General features: G+C 36.9%; 1 protein-coding gene across 7 annotated transcripts in view; it reads right to left on the bottom strand.

The window, feature by feature from the left end:
• MPP7 (membrane palmitoylated protein 7) overlaps positions 1-22,273 on the bottom strand; it is a 165,049-nt gene that overhangs the window by 92,859 nt on the left and 49,917 nt on the right. For 4 of the 7 annotated variants that reach the window (XM_026083530.1, XM_026083528.1, XM_026083527.1 and 1 more), the window contains one exon: positions 13,072-13,190. In XM_026083530.1, the coding sequence (XP_025939315.1) occupies positions 13,072-13,190 (119 nt within the window). Of the gene's footprint in view, positions 1-1,953; positions 2,142-2,758; positions 2,973-3,781; positions 3,867-13,071; positions 13,191-22,273 lie in introns of those variants that run through there. The other 3 variants (XM_026083531.1, XM_026083532.1, XM_026083533.1) reach the window with 3 other exon arrangements.

A 22,273-nucleotide genomic window follows, 5' to 3' on the forward strand; every position in this document is an offset into this window, starting at 1 on the left:
TCTGATCACTCCAGCACAGTGTTATTTTACTTTTTCTTAAAAATAATTGCACTTCAGGCTTTCATGTTAAACCATCCAAATACACAAACCCATTTTACATGCAGCTTCAAAAAACCAAATATATTAATTGCTTTTTATATTGGAGCCAGTAACACAACACCTTTCTTTAGAGGTGTACAAAATTACAGCTATGTCATATCTTTAAATTATGGAGAGCAGGTAGATAACAGCAGAAATTGCCTGATGACAGAGGACAGGACAGAAACAAAGATAGTGGAAGTGCATTGACACTCCTACTATTATGAAATAGAATATAAGGACAAGGTTAGCAATTATATTTTTCAAGAAATAAGGATCTATGAAAATGCAGACCAGTGATACAAAAAGTATCAAGTACTGGAATGCCAAGAGATTTCCTGATAGTTTTCAATCAGAAACTCTCTCCCTTCCCTTCTCCCCCCCCGCCTTTTTTTTTTTTCCAAGTAGGATGCAATCAAAGCGTTAGTGAGCATGACCTAGCCTAATTTACATTGCATATGCATGCTGAAAATCAGCAAAAATTTAAATAATATCAGAAAGTAGTAGTATTAAATCAGGTAATCATTTACAATACTATACCATAGACACTTCAAGGGTAAAGCAAGTTTTAACATTAACAAAAACAAAAGGCAAAACATTTACATCTATACTACGTGAAGATGTTAATTTACAGGCGACAGAAAAAGAAAGTACAAATGCTGATCTAGCTTAGCTCAATTTAATTCCCTCAGCTCAAGTGAAATACACTGAAGTATTCTCTTAACTATATCCATTATTGGATCGTCCATCTCTACATATGAGAGGTTATTCTTACCTATATTTTTTTAAAGGTTTGGAAAGTCAGTGGATAAACTGAAATAAGTGGAAACTGGCACAGTATTCCCACAGAGAAGCCATGATAGAATAGTTATGAAAGACTTAAGAGGAATAATAAAAGGAGGACAAAAGCTCATATCACAAAGGGAATTAAAGAACTGGCATAGATTACAAATTCATTTAGCAGTATAAAAATAAATATAAAATGATCCGATCCAGTTCTAATAGGTTAAAAGAGCAATGCACACACTCAGAAAGACCAGAGGCAGAGCAGAAGCCAGGAAGATGTGATCAAGTCATAGCTCTTAGTCACTGGTTCTCTGATAAGCGAGAAGGAAGAGGAAAACATCACTTCACCTTTGAGAGAGGCCAGCAATAAAACTTGGGCAGATTATTAGTTAGAATTAGTTAGACATTGGCAAAAATAGGATGTTTTGAGATGAAAGAGCATAGGCACACAACTATAAATATCTTGTTGCTTGGCATGTGCTATGGTATGATCTGTAATCAGCCATTAATGACATACCAAACTTCAATATGAACAGCTTATTATTTCAGATACCAGATTAACATGATTACAACCATGGGTTACTGTTTTCCTAGAATATTTGAAACACTTGGAAATTCAAAATTGTACTATGATTTATGGTTTTATCCTGATTAAAGCTATGTACGTCTGTAGTGTCATTACTGGGTTATTTAATCATTAAATCTCAATAAAAATTGCTCTTTTCCATGAAACCCATTTTACAAAGGACATTAAAATTCAAGATACTTTATGAAAAGTATATCTGTATTAAAGGTAAAGCAGTAGTGAAGCTATTCACTACATAAACATTAGCATTTACAGCTGGCAGTTTTTCATTTTTTAACTCAAACTTCAATATAATTGAGCTAAAGTCATGTTTATGAATTAAGTGATATCATTGGCATGCATGCTGTGCAGGTTGTGATTTCTTTCAGAAGTCAACAGGAAAAGTTAGAAAGAGATACAGCAGACAATACAGATTTATTCTCCAGTGGACGAAATAAGAAGTCCCCCCCACCATCTCCACCACTCAGTAAATACAATGCCCTTCAGGAAGGGTCATACTGTACCTGAGCCACTGGAGGAGAAAAGAATGAGTGGCTCCAAGGCTCAGAAGTTCCTCCTCTTGGGAACAAGGCTTTCACTTTAGAGTTCCAGGAGTCAGGACAGAGGAGGAAGGGAACAGGACGAAAATAAGAGGAAAAACAACCTCGGATTGAAGGGAAGAGCAGGAAGTGTCTACTTGGCTTCACATTCTCTGGAAGAAACAGTTCTGAAATAAAAATATCTCCTTGCTGACAAGCAGATGCATCAAAACACGTGTACTGATGCACCTAGTACAGTGAATGAAAGTGCAGATAATAAAATTAAAATAAGACTAAGAACTCGAATTCACTAGTCAAAATGGATTACTGTTTTATTCCTTTGCATCAGTTAACATTGGTAGGATCCAACTGGTGGGTGCTTGTGTATGTGTGAGAGATCTAAGTGCCAGCAACTGAAGAGAACAGGATGTTTTTATATTTCCCTAGTGAATTTAATTGTGTGTGTGTGTGTAGGTAAGGGTGTGTGTGTGCGCATGTGTGTGTAATTTGCTAGCAAACCTTAAGCTGGACCAGCCAGCAAGTAAGAGGAGACCTGCACCTGGAAGGACTCAAGGTGAGCCAGTGGCTGGGTAAAGGGTCCAGCATCCAGGCACGGATATTAGATGGATTTAGAGCCTGTGCTGATATCTGAGGGATCTGTGAATGTGGGTGTGCTTGTGACTCGAGAGAGAGAGAGAGAGAGAGAGAGAGAGAGAGAGAGAGAGAGAGAGAGTGTGTGTGTTCACTTCAATCCTGATGAGCTGGAGAGGAGGAACAGGACCAGACTCACCTGTATTTTTGTTTATGAGAGTGCTGTTGGTGTTTACGTGGGTGCTGGTAAAGGCACCACTCTGTCTGTGGTAGCCTTTGAGGCCAGCCACATTAGTTGAACGGGTGCTCAGCCTCACTGCTGGCTGAACCTGCAAGTGTAATCTACAGCAGCCACATCCATCGGACAGGGACTGAGAGACCTCCTCGATCTTAGAGAGCATTGGACTGGGCTCCTGCATTGGGAAAGAGGAATCCGTACAAACTGGAGTATGCTGGATTTGGCAACTCCCTTGAACTACAGCACTGAGGAGCTTTATAGAACTTTGTTCAGTCACCTAAAACTGAGTTATTCTATTTTGTTACATGTGAACTAGACGAGAGATCTTTTGCCCTAGAAACTTATATGGCCCATATTAGCATAGCATACAAATCTATCATCTTTTATACACTTACTGTCTTAACACCTCTAAGAGGCAAGGAGTTAGTGCCATTCTCATTTAGTAGATGAGAAACAGATGTGGCACAGTAAGTAAATGAACCCAAAATGTCTGTGTCAACACTAAAACCATAAAATGAACGAAGATCTACCATCAAATGGCACTGAAAAAGCACTTGTAAAACTACTCACTATTGGAGATGAAGTCTGCACTCTAAAAACTGCCCCAAAATTTGCTTTGTGACTTTGAGTGAAATCTTTCAATCATCACCAGTTATGGGAAATGAAAATATGTCATCTTAATCCCTTTTTATAAAAAGGACATTGTGAAAAATACTAGGACGTGATAAAAAATGTAAGGGCCCTTATCGCCTAAATAAGAAACATGGCTGAGGAAAAACTGGGTATACGAACATAATACATGCATGTGCAACTCTAAATAGCCCACTCTGAAGCATCAGTGTTTCTTAAAAACAAATTCAAGACAGCTCTAACTTTAGACAATTGAATGTTTTTGAAACTGTCACTGTAGGACAGGAATAGCAAACATACCTAGGACAGAATAGGCAAGGTATGGCCAGGCACTCAGTCTTCCATCATACATACCTTAGGGCAGCTCAGCTGGAGCAAGAAGGTGTGAAACACTTCTCTCCGCAGCACGGAAACAAATGCGTCACCACAGCGAAGACTGCTGTGTCAAAGTGAAGCCGTACATTACGGTTTTGCTATTGCATTGAAGGCATGGTCAAGTTATAGTAATTGTAAATTACTCATCCTTGATTTGCACAGACAAGTAAGCCCCCCCACACACACTTTTTTTTTTTTAATCTCATTCCTCCAGCACCTCGTTGGATACTCTGCAGTGACTGGGCACCACATGGATAGCACAAATACGGTAAGTGCTCACATGTTGTAGCTTTCAACTAAATGTGACTTATGTCTGAAGTGAACTTCCACTAACATCACCACACCTGCAAAGTGAACACTGGCTTCTACAAAGATACACAGAAATGACTATTAGAAAAACAAACTGCGGTTAAGAAAACTGCTATTTTTAACAATGCTATCTGCAAAGTTAAAGCAGTAGTGCACATGTGGCATACTACTTTGCTCTCTTCTTCCCATGCTCCAAAAACAGAAGAAGAATCACAGTATAGAAGACTGAAAAATATAAAAAAATTGTGCTTAAGAGGTCACAGAAGAAAGCAAGCCACAGGGAACAGAAAAAGGAGACTACACATATTACTGAGCATTACAAATTGACTTCAAGAGGATTAGCTGGAGAAAGGATATAACCAAGATTTGTAAAGAAAGAAAGAAGGATAAACCTAAGCATTAACAAAACATGCTGGTAGGAAAAACAGGGATGGCACCTCTTTAACATGCATTCTTATTCAGTCTTATATTAATTTCCATGTTTCAAAACTATTTTATAGCTGAGATCCCCTCCTTCTTAGCTGTTACAATGGTTTTGCAGTGCAGAGGCTGGTTTGGGTAGTAAAGACTTTCTGTTCTTAAAATGAAAATAGTCCAAGACAGTAATAAAACAATTTTTAAAACAATCCCTCACATGTCCTCCTGTAGGACATAATTTTCCTTGTCCACCACAAAAATGACTTCTGGTCCAGAGAAAAAGAACACTGTAGAAAAACAGTTTAAAATGACATTATCCTTGCATGTCTTGGATGTATCAGACTTATTATCAAGCAGCTTAAGAGGCCTTTCTTTGGCCTCAGTACCATACACAAAAAATGTATCACTTTGGTTAAATACATACTGTACAACCTTCATAAGACAAAAAAAAAATAAAAATAAAAATAAAAATCTGGGTATGAACACAGATTTGGGTTCTAAAACTTCTCTTCCAACTGCTGCACAAGTTTTGTCACCAGGTCGGTATATTGCCCCCTCTGTAACACTGAAATTACAAACTATTTATCTCAGAAGGATTTAGATTTACTTCTTAATGCCCACTTTTGGCTGGATTTCTGCTACTCTTTGGAGGTTTCCCAGCAGAAACTTTAAATCAATTACTACTGATCCAAAAAAAAATGCCTCCGTCTGGATTTTAACCTAAACAAAAGCTTTTTCACATTCCAAAGCACTGATTAATTCACTAGTTTCAAGTAATAGTCATAGACCAACATTTCACGTCTCTTATTTAATAAGCTTATTTGTTTTATTTTTCTTTTCAAAGGTTTGTTGGTACACCATACCTGTAGAGACTCTATTATCTAACTCAACTTCTACCACTCTATGAGATTAAACTGTCAACAAGCCAACTTAATTGCTACTTTGGAAACTGATCTTGGATTTTTTATTATTAACAACAAACTGGGCTGAAAGAAAGAGATGATGACAGAACAGGACTTCCTTATAAAAATCTAGACAAAAATTAGTAAGTCTTTACTATTAAACATATTAGCAGCTCTGATGTAGAAACTGCAAGACCCTGGAGATACCAAGCTTCAAAATTTTGGACAAAAAAGCTAATAGTAGATATCTAGCCCAAACTTCTCCTAAGAAGTACAAAATGAAAACATATTAAAAAAATACAAACAAGAATTTACCATAGTAGAACCTATTTAATACATTTCAGGACAAACCAGGATTTATGCAGTTTATTTGCTAGTAAACCATCTGCTAGATACATATATAACACAAATACTTCTAGTTGCATCATCACATATGATCCATATTTTACAAGTGCACTTATACATCCATTTGGCACTAACTGGATGTGCATTTTATCACAAACAATTTATATCCTCCAAAGATATGCCTGACCACTTTTTCAATAAACTGGAGATACAGTTTTTCACTTTATTAAAGGCACAAATGAGCATGGGCAGGTATGTGTGATGAACACACACTGCAAAACAACTTTGTCTTTAATCAGGGAAGAAACACGCTGTTACATGTTACAACATGTGAAAAGCCTGGGGTTTTAGCTATGATTTAAAACAGAGATCTATTTTTATTTCGGTTATTTTTGCTTTCACCTGATGTACTACACTTTTATATAATGAGAGCACAAACAGGTGAAAGGGTTCAACATACACATCACCCCCAAATCTCAATATCAGAGGCAAGCTTCTGCTCAATGCCTGGCTGCCAGCTCCTTTTCCCTAATGTTTCCATGGAAACAATGTCAATCTGAGTAAAGTAAAGATCCTGCAGTATTTTCTATAAAACTTCAATTAACTTATTTTGACTAAAATGGTCACTGTTCCCATGGAAATTAAGTTTAAAGGCAGCTGATTCCCTCCAGCTAAGAGTGATCTCTCTACTCACAGATTTCAGTTGCTGGCTATTCAACAAGCCTCAAAAAAATCACTTTGGCTTCAGAAGTAATACTTGAAATTAATGTGATATTTCATAAGGAATAACACCTTACGTGCCACTTTTCTTGAAAGTGATAGTCATTATGGAAGCAAAGCTAGTCAATGTTTCAGTAGTAATTACTCCCAATACAAATGCAAACTGTTGTCAGTCATTTTCTTACACAGTCTTCTTTTTTCATTATCTTTCATCTTCAGAAAGCAGGAGCATGTGGCCAAGTTTATGTTTCAGTATACAAATTACACCATCACCCACAAATACTCCAGATAAGACCACTGAAATTCTGCCACTCCTCCATATATATTCTACACATACAACCCAAAAAGAAAATTTCAAAAATAAGCCTGATATCGAGCTTCCTCTTAAAAGTATGAGGGAAAAAAAAAGGAAAGGCCTTAAATTTTCTCCACACAGCTTTAGTACGTCTTCGTAGATTCAGGATCCTAGTACTGTCCATTTATATATAACTGATAGATACTTCTCTAGGGCTGAAGACATCCCATATTACGTATTTTTCCAATAGGCAAGGCTGTATCACACCTCTTTCAACAAGACCCTTAACAGTTCACAGCACAACGAATACATCTTCACAAAGTTAAGGTTTCCTAGATCTGTGATGATCTGGATTTTAAGGAACAGATTTTAATGACAAATAACTGTCACCTATTATCTAGTACAAAAATATTAAAGAATTAAACTGCAGTAAACTTCTTATCCCCTTGCCAAAAATGGTAAAACTTTTTACCTATGTACAATTGACCTCATGAGTGCATTGCCTGGACAGCCTGCAGCGCCAGGGTGATAGCTGTATTCAGAACACCTGCCTTCGGTAGCTTCGCACACTCTCCCTGACAGAAAGATGTAAACTCTAACGTATGAAGCAATCGTGCCCGATTCTCCTTTAAGCTTACTGAGCAAGTGTTTTTCACTGGCCATGAATTGTTACCAGCTGCCAGCCACCACACTCACACCTCCTCCTCCAGATGGCCACGCGGTAAATGCTTACTCACATGGCCTTTTTCTTCATTTTTTCCCATCTCCAAAGCAAACAGCACTTCAGACCTGCACAGGAATTTACAGAACTGCAGCCTATTCCCTCACCTGGGAGGCACAGCTTTTTAAAAATAAACATGGCTGAGAACCCAGCAGTAAAGAACCAGAAGGACTCTGAGTATCAAAGCAACATTTTAGTGAATGAGCTATCAGTTTCAATAATTCCTCCCACTCCAGGGTTGTCTATACAACTCTCCAATTCTACAACCCTTTCCCCAAAATCAAAATCCACTCACTCAATCTGAGGTTAGGTGCCACCCCTAGTCCACCAGTTCCCAGTCTCACATACTGACCCACACTTTCTCTCTTCTATTGCATTTTCCAGGCTTGCTGCTCTTGGACAACACAGAGCCCTTGAAGCTCCTCCCGGGGTAGTTGTTTATGGCTGCCCTGAGATCAGAAACCCTTTCTTTCACCATCCTCTTAACAGTGCAAACATACTAGCAGTCAAAGTCCCTCAGGAACAGACCCTGCTCTCTCCACCTTCTATATAACACAGTGCTTAACAGAAAAAAAGAGTATTTGTGACCTGCAGAAACAGAGTTTTCCAACAATAAATTATGAAGACTGTGTAAATATTAGATCTACAGAAAGCATACACGAAGAACATAGCAATCACAAAGTAGACAACTTCTGTGTGTTCAGCAAAAATATTTCATTAATAGTTTCTAACTTGAAATACAGAAGCAGTCAACATCATCATCATCTGGTTCAGCACAATGAGTTGTCACACATGACTTATCAGAACAATTCATATAGTCTTAAGTGTTTCCACTACATTATTTCCTGAGGGACATCCAAATGCGGGGATACTTGAGCACAGGCCCAGGCAGGATCATTCCCCAGCTGGTGCGTGACACGGGAGGTGACTGCCCACGACCTGTGCAGCACCTACCTGGATGCTGGTTGCAGAATGCCTGACACATTGCAGGATAGGCGACGCTGCACCATAAGACCCCTTCACGTGTCCCAGAATAAGCTGTGTAACTCTTTCCAGAGGAAAGGTTGGACAGTTACGAATTAGTCTAACTTCTAACATAAAACAGGCCATGAAAACTTGTTGAGATTGCCTGAATGCTGTGCTGTAGATGCAGACTCATTTATTCTACAAATTAAATGTTTGTGGTTTTTTTTGTGGTGTTTGTGCATAAAGATCTGAGTAAAAAACTGAAAGAGCATATATAAACTTGCCTATAAACTAGGCTTGTACCAGTCTAGACTGAAAGTTTAGCACACGATCTGCAGATTGTTGATTTTATCATTGTAAGCATGTGTCAAATCAATCCCTTTTGCTTTGCTCTAGTCAACTTATTTTTTGTAAATGCTATCTTTATTTTTCTCATTACCAATGTCAGGCTGGAAATGTCCACATTTTTATCTCAAATCTTCACACCAAAAATTTCCAATATTTCTACACAACACTGATAGCAAAATTTGGGCTAAGTGATCATATAATTGAATGAAGATGCCAAAGCAAATACATGAGGATACACCCTTGATTATTATTCTTGAAGATTAGGTTACTTAGAAAATGTTGTTAGTCATCTGCATGGACAAACATTAGCATATACAGAATAATGTTCTCAAAACTTCAAGCCAAGTGAAACCAATAGAAAATTTAGCACAAACTACAGTCTGCAGGGCCAGTTATTATGCAATTATAATGAAATCGGACTAGATTCAGCAAATATTACTTACTTTTTGCACTAGGCACTTTCTTTTCCAGTGCCACATGTTGTTTTTTGGATGCACAGTGTATGGCTCTTCCCTATCAAGAGGAATAGCAATAGAACTTGCTGCTGCTTTATTTCCATAATGAGATGTGCAGTACTGATGGAAGAACCATGCATTTTCTGGACTGGCCAAAACCAATCAGTAAACTGTAATTGGTTATGAAATAATTAGGTAGGAGCCCAACAGATAAGCTTACTCAATGCTTGAGCATTATATACACAACCAGAGTTGTTTAAGGCTATAGAGCAAGTAAAAACTTTGTCTTGGAGCAAAGTAGACAGTTAAACATGTATCCAGGGCACTTGTGCAAGCAAGCACACACAGAAATTTTTGAAGCTCCTCTAAAAGTAAGCTAAAAGAATAATTAGAACAGATCTGTATTTATCCCTTCTGTTCCTCTAAAAAATGTCCAACCAGTGTACATGTGTACTATCTCAGGCTTCGGCTAGGTTAGTATTCATAATTACCCTGAGGATCATCTCTTCATTGTCCTCTTCTATAAATTTCTGCACAATTACTAGGGTCTCTCCACATAAAAAGAAATGGAAGGTTGAAGATTTTTGGTAGAACTTAAAAGAGTCAGGTAATAAGACAAGGAAGTAACAAATGGAGCGAAGCAGAGACAAACTTTAAACATTCACTGTCCAGAGCCAGTTTTCTCTTCCAAACTGTCAACAATGGTTGTGGGTTCCCTCTTCTCCATACTTTGTAAACTAAAAGCTATTCAACAGATTCCTGTATTGAAAATAAGGAAAGCAAAAACAGTTGCATCAGTTTTTGCTGGTTTTACTTATACAATAGGAATTCACCATAGGGAACAATCCAGTATTTGCAGGGGAATGGACTGGATGATCTAATACAACTTTTCCATTTCTGACTTCTTAGAATAGCTCATGCTGATCCAAGTTCACAAAGAGATTTCTATCCAACAATACTGAATGAAGAGAACTCCAAGTCAAGTTTTTTGGCCTTTTTTTTTTTTTAATATTAAGAGAGCCAGAGTAGCAAATCATATGCCATAGCATACAACTATAAAGAAAACACTGTGATTATAAAATATCCATTAAAACATACAGTATCTGTACAAAAAGTAGAAAGTTCATTTTATAATTAAAACGTTCACATAATTTGGAGCGTTTTATCCCTTTTATAAACTTAGAAAAACAGCTCTTTGAAAGTGCCTCTTTAATATTTGCAACTATGAATCAGCTAAGGTAAGAAGATCGGTTTAGAAATTTTTATTAAGCAGTGTGTTTATCTTAAACAGAGAATTACTAGCGCATAATTAGTTGTATACCAATTTTCCTTTTCTTCTAATCTATGAAGTTTAAAACCCACACATACCAGAATCGAAACATGCTTGGCTCTAAGCTAGTGCTTCTTTCTATTACAAAATATCTGTCACCATTCTCTGCCTGAAGAATTAAAAACATTTGTCTTTGAAAATACAGTTGATTTTAAGAAACTATTGCTATGAAAAATGGCCTTTCAAGTAAGTCACCAAAACCCAGAAAGAAAGACTTGGCACTTCTGAAGCCTTATAACAGGGAAAAGTTATGGCAGACAGGATTCTTACTTCTGCTCTTACACTTGACCTCAAAAAAATCTATGGATTGACTTCTCTGAAACTTGAAAGGATACTGAATAATCCTTTAAAAATGTGTTAAAGGTCAAGCAAATATCATTAGCTTCAGATACAGTTAACCCTGTCTTGGGGCAGGGACGTGAACTAGGTAACCTTTTGAAAGCTGTTCATGTCCCATCTTCCACACCAGAATAACAGAGAAATCCAAGGGTGAGGTTCTAGAGCCTGAGAAAGCCCTGTGTCAGTCTGGATGCTCATAATAGGCTCAATTCGGATCTTACCATTCAAAGACACTGTCTTCTGAATGATATTAGTATGGTGTGGTAAAGAAAAAGTGCAACCAGCAAACACTAAAGATACAGTTTCAAGAATTAAGTCTATTTTAGAATAGGCTGAGACTCAATAGAACCTTAACAGAACTGCTCACAGGTTCAAAGTTACACATATGCTTAAAGCTCGCACCTAAAATCTACCAGATAAATAATAAAGATGGTTGGAATATTTCAGTGACTTCTTGTTGCAACTGCAACAAAGTGACCGTTCATTGATCTTAAAAACTTTCTTTCTCAAGAAATCTTTTTCCTGAAATTTCTTGTCAAAATCAGAAAGAGCAATCCACTTTGCCTGCAACAACAAACAGCACAATAACAAGGGCACACAACTGCATGAGCCAGTAGGAGCGCTTGCTCTGCCAAAGTGAGAATACATTCAAGGTGAGTAAACTAGTTACTGGCCTGTTACCTTTTTGGTTTGGGGGGATGGGGAAAAAGGAGCAAGAGAGTAAAGAGAGTTTGAAAAGGTTTAGTTTTTGTCTCAGTCTAAGAACAAATGTTGAAAACTCAATGTTTCATAGATCCCTACTCATTTTCTAGCCAGCCTTCTTCTTTAATTCCTAACCCAGAAATAAAACTAGTTTAGCTGTGGATGTAACATTTTACTTAGATTCATGCTAATGTCAACCTATATTAGAAACACCAACTGGTATTCACCTTCTAGCGATCTTAGCAGCAGCCTGAACAGACAGCTAACATAAAGCAGTAAGGAATCGCTGGGAATCACTGCACTTCAGAAACTTCGATGAATTGCTTCAGGTAAATAAGTATTGACAAGCACTGTTCCTCTGTTTTTGGTGTTTATGTATCTACTACCAGAGAGTACTTGTGTTTATTTTTATATATAAATTCTCAGCTAATTTGAAAATCATTTTGGCCATATATCAACAAAATTGTGTTTTCCCAGAATAAGATGGTTGAAAGAAGGGGAAAAGGTGACTTAAAATCTACATCAAAATATCTCAGGTCCTTCAGTTCTAAACCTCCTCTAGACCTATGACTGACAACTGTAACAAATTCTGCTGAATGATGTGCAAGTCTGGGTATATTCATGGCATGGGTTACTACCACCTACCGACTCTTCTGAGACCTCAGAATTTTCTTACAGCTTGAAATAGCTCTGTGCTAGAGGCTCACGACATACTTACCATTTTGTAGGAGTGGAACATTTTTAACCAGCTGATTGGTCCCATTTTTCTGCTATAAGCAATTTTAACATTATCGGGGTTGCTCTGCATACTCCCATGGCATGCTTTGATTTCTTGTTGCTGATCATTTTCATAGCAGGACACTTACTCAAGTATTCTTCCAAACTTATTTTAGGTCATACTTTAGTCCAACATATTTATGTGCAAAACACAATTTTCAATGGAGGCAAGCCAGTAAGAGAAACAGCTTACTAGAATTTCAGTTGACTTTGTTAAAGGAAATTATTTTAAATTAATGTGGCTACTGAACTGTTGCCATATTTGACCTCAGAAAATATATTCCTTCTAATTTTTGCTGTGAACATTTATTTATTTAAGCTAAACTCCAGGTCTTGAATGTTGACCATAAAGAAGTCTCAGATTTCCCGCTACTATTTCGTACTCTATTTTTCTAAACAAGGGCAAACAACATATGCTTGCTGCATTAGCATTATACTGCCAAAACATCACTCTTAAATGAAATCATCTATGTATTTTTGGTAGAATCTTATTTAACAACTTCCACCCCTGACAGAAACAGAGTTAAAACAAGGCTGTTTTGTTTTCACTGAGCAACAGTTTGATCACTGGTTTACTAGATGGCGCTCAAAACATTTTTTCATACGCTCTTCTTGAAGCAAATCTGACTTAAATGTGGTTTACCTTCACCAGTGAATGAAGGCTTTTTTCACCAAACATATCCCAGAGGAAGGTCAGGTCTTCCTGGCTGTCCACATGTGGCTGCAGCTGGGCTGGCAATGCAGCCAGCAGCTCATACAGACCTATAAAATGAAAATAAAACACAAAGTGTAATCTAGGGGTGATCTCATTAATTTCACTTAACAGTTCTGTGTAATTGGCTGCCTGGAGCATGTCATTTTAACTGAATAGCAAGTCTGGAGTATCCAGCCTAACATGAGCTTGTAGAACCAGAAGGAACATTTTTTAAAAATTGCTAAGAAGCAAGTATCAGCAGTGTACTTTGTACCTTGTCACAGTTGTCAAGCTTCTATATCCATATATATTTACACAAGGTTATACAGAAAATTCATAAAAGTTTTGAAAAAAAGGACAAAACCAGAAAAAAAAACATGCATTCCTTTGCTTAATCGTTATTCCATTTCCCTTGATGTTAGCCAAAGAGTGAAATGAGTCACGAATAGGAAAAACTTCCTTAAAAGAACAGAAACTGGATAGGGTGGTCCATTAAAAAAGGGTTCGTGGTTTCTCTAAATATTTCTTGCTAATATATTGCTTAATATTTTTTCTCTTGTGTCCAGCAGGAATCTATAGCAAGACAAAAGAAACTGCCCTGTTACACAGTATTAAATCTCAAAAAACAAAACCAGCGCGGTTTTCCCAGGCACACACACGCGCACACAGACGTTATTTAAGTAGTATTTTTAATCTGCAGATTCTCCGTAGGGTTAAAGTGATTGCTGCTTGCAGGTATGTGTGGCAGCCCTTCCGAGCAGCCTCCGAGGGGCAGACAGTAGCGCAGTGTTCCACAGTAGCCTGCAGCGTAAAATATCCATCATGCACACAGGCCGTCAAGCTGCTGTCCAAGAAACGTAGCAACAGGGTTTGCAGCAGCTCTCTTTCGGGAGGTAACCTGGCATGAGCTGATATCAATTCATAGCACATGTTTAATTTTCCATTGGGATTACTTGGGGTAAAAAGGACAAAATGCCTTTTTCTCCTGTCTGCTGTCTACAAAAACACCAATAGTCTCCTGGGATCCAAAATACATGGTCCTGCTATTATTTTTAGTCTGAGTAAGTGCTGCTGTTCATCACAAGGACAGATTTACAAGATTTTCTACTAGTAAAGCACGTTATTGTAAGTTATAGGTTACCTATCATTATTATGCCTATTATCTCCCTAAAACTTATGATTTAAAATATTTATTAGTAAACATATTTTCACAGCTTTTCCAGGCATCATATATCCCTTTCGAAATTAAATACTGCTCCTTTGGGATCTGATTATTTAACATTTTTGTCTCTTTATTGGCTTTCAGTACAGTATTCTGGAAAAAAATGTTCCTTCCAGATACATTCTTTTTGTGGTCCAAGTGTTTTTGGTGGTTGACATTCATTTCTCTCAGAAACTTGCTTTTATTTAAATCTGCTCTTGTTTATGCTTCAGAAATACTGTAAAAAGAGGATATAATTCAAACCACTACAATTTTGTATGGATAGGAAAAGAGCAGTGAGTCTTGCCTAGTATCGATGATTGAACTCCAAAGAACACAGGTTCAAAGGGAACTCTTGGCTCTTTCATTCTGGATTATTAGAATTTAGACACTTGGCAAAAATGGTTATTTGTATCATGCAATTTATGCTTCAGGACTGGTAACTTTTTGAAAAGTTTCTCTGGATGTCACAGTAGTTACCAACTGCAAGATGACATGGCCAGTACTTTGGTTGAGGAAATAAGTATGCAGGAAGAACAAATATTAAAACTACAAAAAGTCAGGATCTAATTCAATTTACTTCATTTTTAAGAAATTCATATAAAAAAATCAGGATTTCTTTATACTTTGCTTTATATTTCTGCACATTTTTAACACTCCAACCACTTTTATAACTGCAAATACATTTACCTCAGAATAACCTGAAAACTATTTAAAAATAATAATAATAAGAATAAAATAGTTCAGTGTAAGCTTATACTGTGGCATAACTGTTTCGGAACAATTCATGCATACCATTCAGAGGAAAGAAAATATTACCTTCAGCCACTCCCTCCAAATAAGAGAGATACAACAGAGAAAGCATTTTTTTCTTGATTCATAAGGCCTGCTTTGACTTTACCCAAGATCTGCTATGTAACTCTTCTACACCAGTAACTATTGCTCCTCAAATCTTTGCTAAATTAAAACCTCAAGGAATATAAATAAATAAAGCTCAGGTTTTCTGAGAGATTAACTATTACAGCAGTGACACAGTATGAGACTGACTCTGCCTAGAATGAGACTTAGGTTTAATACACAAAACCCCACAGGAAATATCTCGCCTGCCTGCACCCCAGCACTGACTAACTTGCAGGTGCCGAAATGCATTCAGCTCTCCACATGCAACTCAAAAGTTTCTGTGGGCTTCGTTTATTCGTTTCTCCCTGCATTGCCCCTTCTAGGGAAATGGGTGTCACCTGCAGCTCTCTTGCTCATTTAGGCAGAAATGGATACAATCTGTGCAACTCTCCTGGGGAAATGGGGAAAATCAGACAGACAGATGGATAGATAGATGCTCACTGATTTCACCTGAAACCATGGTATGCTTTTAGCGCTGCCTGGCTTTGGCTCTATAGTCCAGCGTGTACAGCTTTCACCCAGAAAAGAAAAGAAAACCAGAATCAAGGCTCTCTGGAGCCTGGAGGATATCAAATCCACCTCTTTTATGCAGCAGAAGCACCCTGGCCACTAGGCCATGCAGTACACTGGAGAAAAATACTCTCGTCCTGAAATTGAGCACCAGAAACAAAGTCAAGGAGCAAAACAAAAATAAGTAAGAAGAAGGACTTAGGATATTTAGTAGGGGAGAAGAGAGAGACAAAATCTAGAATATGCCCAAAGTGCAACTTCATAGTTTCAGATCATCTCACTCAGTTACATCCTTTCTCAAACAGAAGGTAACGATGGCAAAAGGTGCTGGCTTAATACCTTTACAGACACAGCTGAATTTGTTCTTATTCCTTCTGCAGTGCCCAGTATCATGGAATTTAAAATATTCAGATGGGCATTAAGATTTTATATAAATGAAGAAAAAACAGTATGTCATTCTTCATCCCCCATCTCCCCTGGCTCCTGAAAAGCTAAAATGGGTGCATCACTGGCATTTTAGTTAGGTCTCAATTATACAAAAAGTGGCGTTCATATTTACTGCAGTGTGACGACACAGTGAAAAGCACGGCTTGTCACATGATTTTACTGGCAAACTGGACCTATTAGTGGTTTTGTGATCGGGACAAGGACCAATTAATTGGTCAAATTATTGCAAACTGGTAATGACTTCAGGTCCCTACAGACACATTGGCCTAATTTAAATTACCAGGCCCAATAACTTGTTACATCCATCTTTCCCTGCACCGGAAGGGGATTAGCTCAGATCTCTACAGCCCCGTAGGTGTCACTCAGCAGAGCTCCCCTGCCTCCACGCTGCCCAGTAGCACCACAAACGCACCGGGACAGACTGTGCTTCCGCCCCACCTCCAGCGCTGGCTTCCCGCGGAGCTACTGCCGAGCATCTTGCACGCTTTCACAGGCCACAGCCAAAGGCCACTGAAATCAGTGGAAGTTTCCCACTGATTTTAGCACTGCCAGTCTGTTGAAAGCAATTTTTAAAATTTTGTCAGTAGCGATTATAAGCACTGAAATGATGCTATACTGAACATTTTGGATCACTTTTAAAAACAAACGTTAACTGTTAAGAAAGGTCATAGGTACACCCCCTGTATTTAGGAGAACAGTCTCCTACAACAAAACACCTTTTCATTGCATAAGCCATGGAAGGAGATATACCTCAGCAACTAAGACCCTAAATACTGCTCTTCTAAGCATATGGCTGCCAAGTCTCACTTTTATTATTAGTCTCCATTTGAGGTTTCTCTTACAGTCCCACCTCCCTGAGTCATATGACACGCATGGACCTCCAATTAAAAAAGAAGTATTTTGCGCACATTTTTGGGAATATGCCTGCAATTTAAACAAACACCCCCAAAAGTTTTTAAAAGTCTCTAGAAGTTGTGTTTTAAAAAAGAAAAGCCTAAAAAAACATGGGGTTTTCGAATGTCTGCTGTTGGCAGTATTGCAGAGAGCCTTGCAAGAAATTCTTGCTTTTTTTATACACTGTAGCTATTCTAGTCAGGTTCTCGTAATATTTTTTAGTCAGGTTTACTTGGAATTTAACCAGATTCTACATTTAAAAGGAATAATACGCCCATTGGGATTTTCCAGTATCAAAACATTTCAGATGTCAAAATTCAGTATAATAAACATGGCTTACATAAGAAAAACATATTTATTTCCATTTTTAAAAGCAGATCATTTATTCAAGTGTCCCAGGTGCCTTGAGCATACATTAAAAATATTAATAACAAACTTAAACATGTAGATGCAAACCCAGTCATTTTGCAATTGTAAAAGGGGAAATAAGTCCATTCAGACCTACAATTTGAAAAAAAAAATCAAATTAATCAAATTATAATGTAATCATCCCTGCGTTTCCCCAAATCATTGGAAGAGAGGGGGGACTTTCTAAATTAAACAAAGTCACATTCAGTATAGAAATAATCCAGTGGCAGCAATAAATAATTAAGTGGCAGTATAAATAAATTAAGGAAGTCCTAGTTTTAGATACTAGCATGGTGATATTTACTGTCATGTTATGTAAATTAGGTATGGGGTCTAACACTGTATGTGAACTGCAAAAAAGCCTGCAGCCTGGAAATACTAATAAAAAGGAGGCAAGTATTGCATATAGTAATCCTACTTGACTCTTGTAGAGTATGTGTGAGGGTTATTTGAAGGTGTTTATAAAGTATATCAAATATGAATGCCTGATTCAAGAATGAAGAAATTTAAATGTAATAAATTAATACTGTACCAGATTCTTGGGTATACAATACAGTTTCCAAAAAATCCAGTTCAGCTGACAAAAGTGACACAGGCAATTAAAAACCAATGGCTAGATAATCTTGCCTACAGAAATAATCCGTATAATCTATATGCATGTAGATAATCTAAATACACATACATAATCTAAAACTAAAATTTTTATCAACTTGACACTAATAGAGAACCACTCTCTGAAGATTTTGGACTTGTTGCAAGATCAATAAAATAAAATGGTTGCAAAATGAGGTTTGTAGCGTTCTGCCAGCTTGGACTGAGGAAACAATTTCAAGGGGAAATCTAACTGTTTGAAAACTCAGCATTGTTCCAGCTTAAAAAGACAGAATAGATAAATTTCACTGTGTTCTGTTAACATACTCATGCAGTTCCTATCTTCAGGCCATCTTCAGTTTATTCTATGCTTCATTAATACAATTTGTTTTATTAGATCTGAGGAACAGAATGTATCATAATGGCAATTCCAATTTAAAAATGTGTAAGCTAACTTTGCGCTTGCAATAAGATTTAAGACGCAGAAGCAATGGAAAGCTTTTAAATCAGAAACAACGGGACACAAAGAATTTTTCTAGTTCTAGAAAATTGCTTCCTTCGTAGTGTTATATTCTATAGAAGACTGCTTGTTCCTAGGAGGAGGATAAATGGCTAAGAAATGGATGAAAGTGTTCCCGTACTGACCCACTCACACTGCAGATTCCAGATGCTCAACATTCTTGACATCAGAATGGAAAAATTTACTGTTAGTCTAGAGAAATTTAATATCACCATTCTTGTCATATCCTTCATAGCTTCATTATTAGGACAAGTCTGTGGAAGCTATAAACTAGTGCTAAATGATAAAAAAACATGGTCTCTGCGTTCCATCACTCTTACATATGACAAGAAAACACCAACTTTGTTTCAGTTAGCATAAGGGAAAAACTGGACACAAATGGATGTGCATTTGCTTTCATATGTTAATTAATTTCCTGAATTAGCATTCTGAATAATGATGCCAGACTTCAAATCAAAAATTTTTACTGTAACTGAGGGGTAATAAACACTAAAGAACATATATCTAAGCCCAGAACAATACTGTAAAATTTTATTGTATTAATAAAATGGGACACACCAACCTTTAAATTTTCCACTTTGTCAAAGGTAAAATAATCAGCACCATTTGCTGCCATTTATAACAAGCTTACATTTTTTCACATTTAAACTGTATTTTACAGTTCTATAAAGGATTGGACAACACTTTCGTCACACAAAATCAAATAGCATTGCAATACAAACACTCATTCTGACAACATTGCTGCTGTATAATAAAATCAAAGTCATGAAAACTGAATATCTGAGAATTATTTCATTAAAAAGTTTAATTTTGAAACAGTATTCATGCACAGGTTCAAATAAAAACATACATGGTACACATACTACACTGTCCTATCAGACCCCAGTAGTAAAAAGACAACTATATGTTCAATTTTATGTACCACAAATAGTTTTTTATGTTCTGTGAGTAATTCCACCAAATATATAGGCTTCCTGACACTGAAAAAAGTTAGACTTAATTTTTTTGCAGAATCAGAGTCAGAGTGATTAACTCATTCCATCACGTACATTCTTAAAATGCTTGTAGTTTTGTGTTCAAAAAAAGAAAAAAATCAACTTAATTTTAAAAGGTACAGAATACTGAGTAACTAGATAATCATGACATGGAGGGGATTAGCATCTCTGAAAAAAATACCTACTTTGTTTTATTTACTAATTCACAAAAAAAAATAAATGCTGAATTCCTTGTGGACAGCACATCAATTAGAATATCATTGTTCTATTTTTTCCCGATGAAAACAAGAATTTTGGCATAAGGATTCTCAAAGAACAAGATTACATACTTACTAAGTGCAATACAGTATTTTAACTTAACATTTGTACCTAATTTGTATTCTTCCAAACTACAGTAATTTGTTAACTCACCTTAAAACAACGTTATGACAGAAAATGTTGAAAGTGAGCAATCATTTAAGCCCACCACTTTAAAAAATATTATTTCCTTCAAAATGGAAAAGTCTTCAGTTTTGGAACTTGGCTACAGGAGCTAAAGAATCTGCAGTTGTTTGAAACAGTTATTGGTCTTTTAGGATTTGTCTCAACATGTGTATTTCAGATTTAGCATACCGCATACTGTTACATTCTGATTTGAGTTAAACAGTTGATTCCTATTTGCATTCATACTGTGGAGGACAGAATGCTGCAGAGTTCTTACTTGTATTCAGCTCATCAAAGCTGTTTCAAAATTGAAAACCCTYATAATGTAGTAGCTACGGGGATACTTTGAAAATTCATAAAATGTACTTTCATGAGTACTTAAAAGCATTCCTATTTTCTACAAGAATAACACAAACTTAAAAGCACTGATTTCAAGTGACCTATCAAACACAAATTAATAAGAAGCTTGTGGAGAGCTCATACAAAAATCTCACGTGTATATTTTCAGAAACCCGTGGTTCCTCCAAAGAAGTTTGCATACTATGACACCTTGAATACCCTTGACTAATCGACTGGTCATGTGTATAGACATCAGCTTGATGAGTCATTCATCAGGTATTTACATCTAGATCTTCATCAGCATTAGAGAAGGCAATGGCAAATATCTGGCATGCAGTCAGGAAAGAATTCATTCCAGCATTAGGATGTCTGAAAGAGAGGCACTGGGCATGGTCCGCGGGTTTAACTCTTTATTCATAGTCTACAAGGTTAAGTGAGAGACTTGGCACTGGGGAACAGTGGCAAGGAATACTAAATGTGCCATTCTACATCTGCAAAAGGAGGACACAATATCACATTAAGAGACTGAAGAAAGACTTCCAGCAACAGAAGCCAAGACTATTTTTATCTCAATTGTGGCTAAAGCTACTGGAAACTCCAATTGATTACCATGAACCTCCAGCTTTCATATTGTGTCTCTCAAGAGTGGAAGAAAGAGTCCTGTAATCCATATGATTTCATGCATTAGACAAGGCAGTGCTGATGCCCAAAACCATACTTTAGTCAGTAGATCCCTTCCGTATATCCTTTCTCTGTATGTCTGAGTTTAAAGTTTAACACTTAAAACAAGTTATGCCATCACATCAGCTGGTGATATATGCACACACACATTTGATACAAATTTCATGGAGTTATACAGGAATATACAAGTTTAAGGAGTCAAGTACATCATGTCTGTTATCTCAAAGTTAGTTTAGAAAATATTACTATTTGAGTGGCCAAACTTCATATTTTATCTCTAAAATCCAGATCCTTAGGGGATTTTTAAAACAGATTTCTTACTGTGACAGCAAAAACATATTTGAACCCTCTCTGTTCCATAACAAGCAACTAAAAGTTAGCAGGGAAGCTTCTTACTGCCTCAAAGTAGTCCTAAACTTCCTTCAGATTAACAGCTTTAGTTGTATTAAAATAGCCAACACTTGACCTGATGCTGGGCTGAGAAGCCACAGAACCTTTCATCTGACAGTAAATGTATACAACATGCTCTCCTAGCTGATCCGCATTCTGGCATAGTTACACTTGTGCATTACAGCATCATCGTCTGCTCCTGTCAGAGGACATCTGGCATAACTAGGAATTGTCAGCCATTTGTGTAATCACGGCTTTTGGTCCAACAAAAGTAGCTGTACATTAAACCTTTGGTTAGAAAACAATATAAGCTGCCATACTTTCAAATTTACCGCAAAACTTTAAAGATCTCATTGCTCACAAAAAAAAAAAAGAAATAGAGTAAAAATTGTTCCTGCTGTCAGACATTTGAATTTAAAGTTTAATTTGTTTCCAAGAACTGTAACAGTTTTAAAGAGTTTACCACCAGTAAATATAACTGCACATATTTTCTGATTCCATGCTGCTGAATCAGTCTAGCATAATATAAAGTATTAACCCAAAACAGAACAGTCCAGAGAAATTTCACCCTACTTTGAACACATATTCCAGCAGTCACTATAAATATGTTGATACCAAAATAAATATCCTTTCCCCAACACTAGCAAGCTGTATTTTTAAAAATTAAATCTGATAGCAATTAAAGCTAGCCATACACCTCATAGTTTCCCACATCTTTCATATTAATATTAGCCTACAAGCCATTTAATGCCTCTGGCAGCTGGAGATGGGGAGAATTCCAGAACGCGCGGTGAAATATTGGCTCTATTTATTAATTCAGTGTAAGTTTTGCCTCAACTAGCATATCGGTTT

This window comes from Apteryx rowi, unplaced genomic scaffold, assembly GCF_003343035.1.
Source record: "Apteryx rowi isolate R43461 unplaced genomic scaffold, aptRow1 scaffold_606, whole genome shotgun sequence".
NCBI lineage: Eukaryota > Metazoa > Chordata > Aves > Apterygiformes > Apterygidae > Apteryx > Apteryx rowi.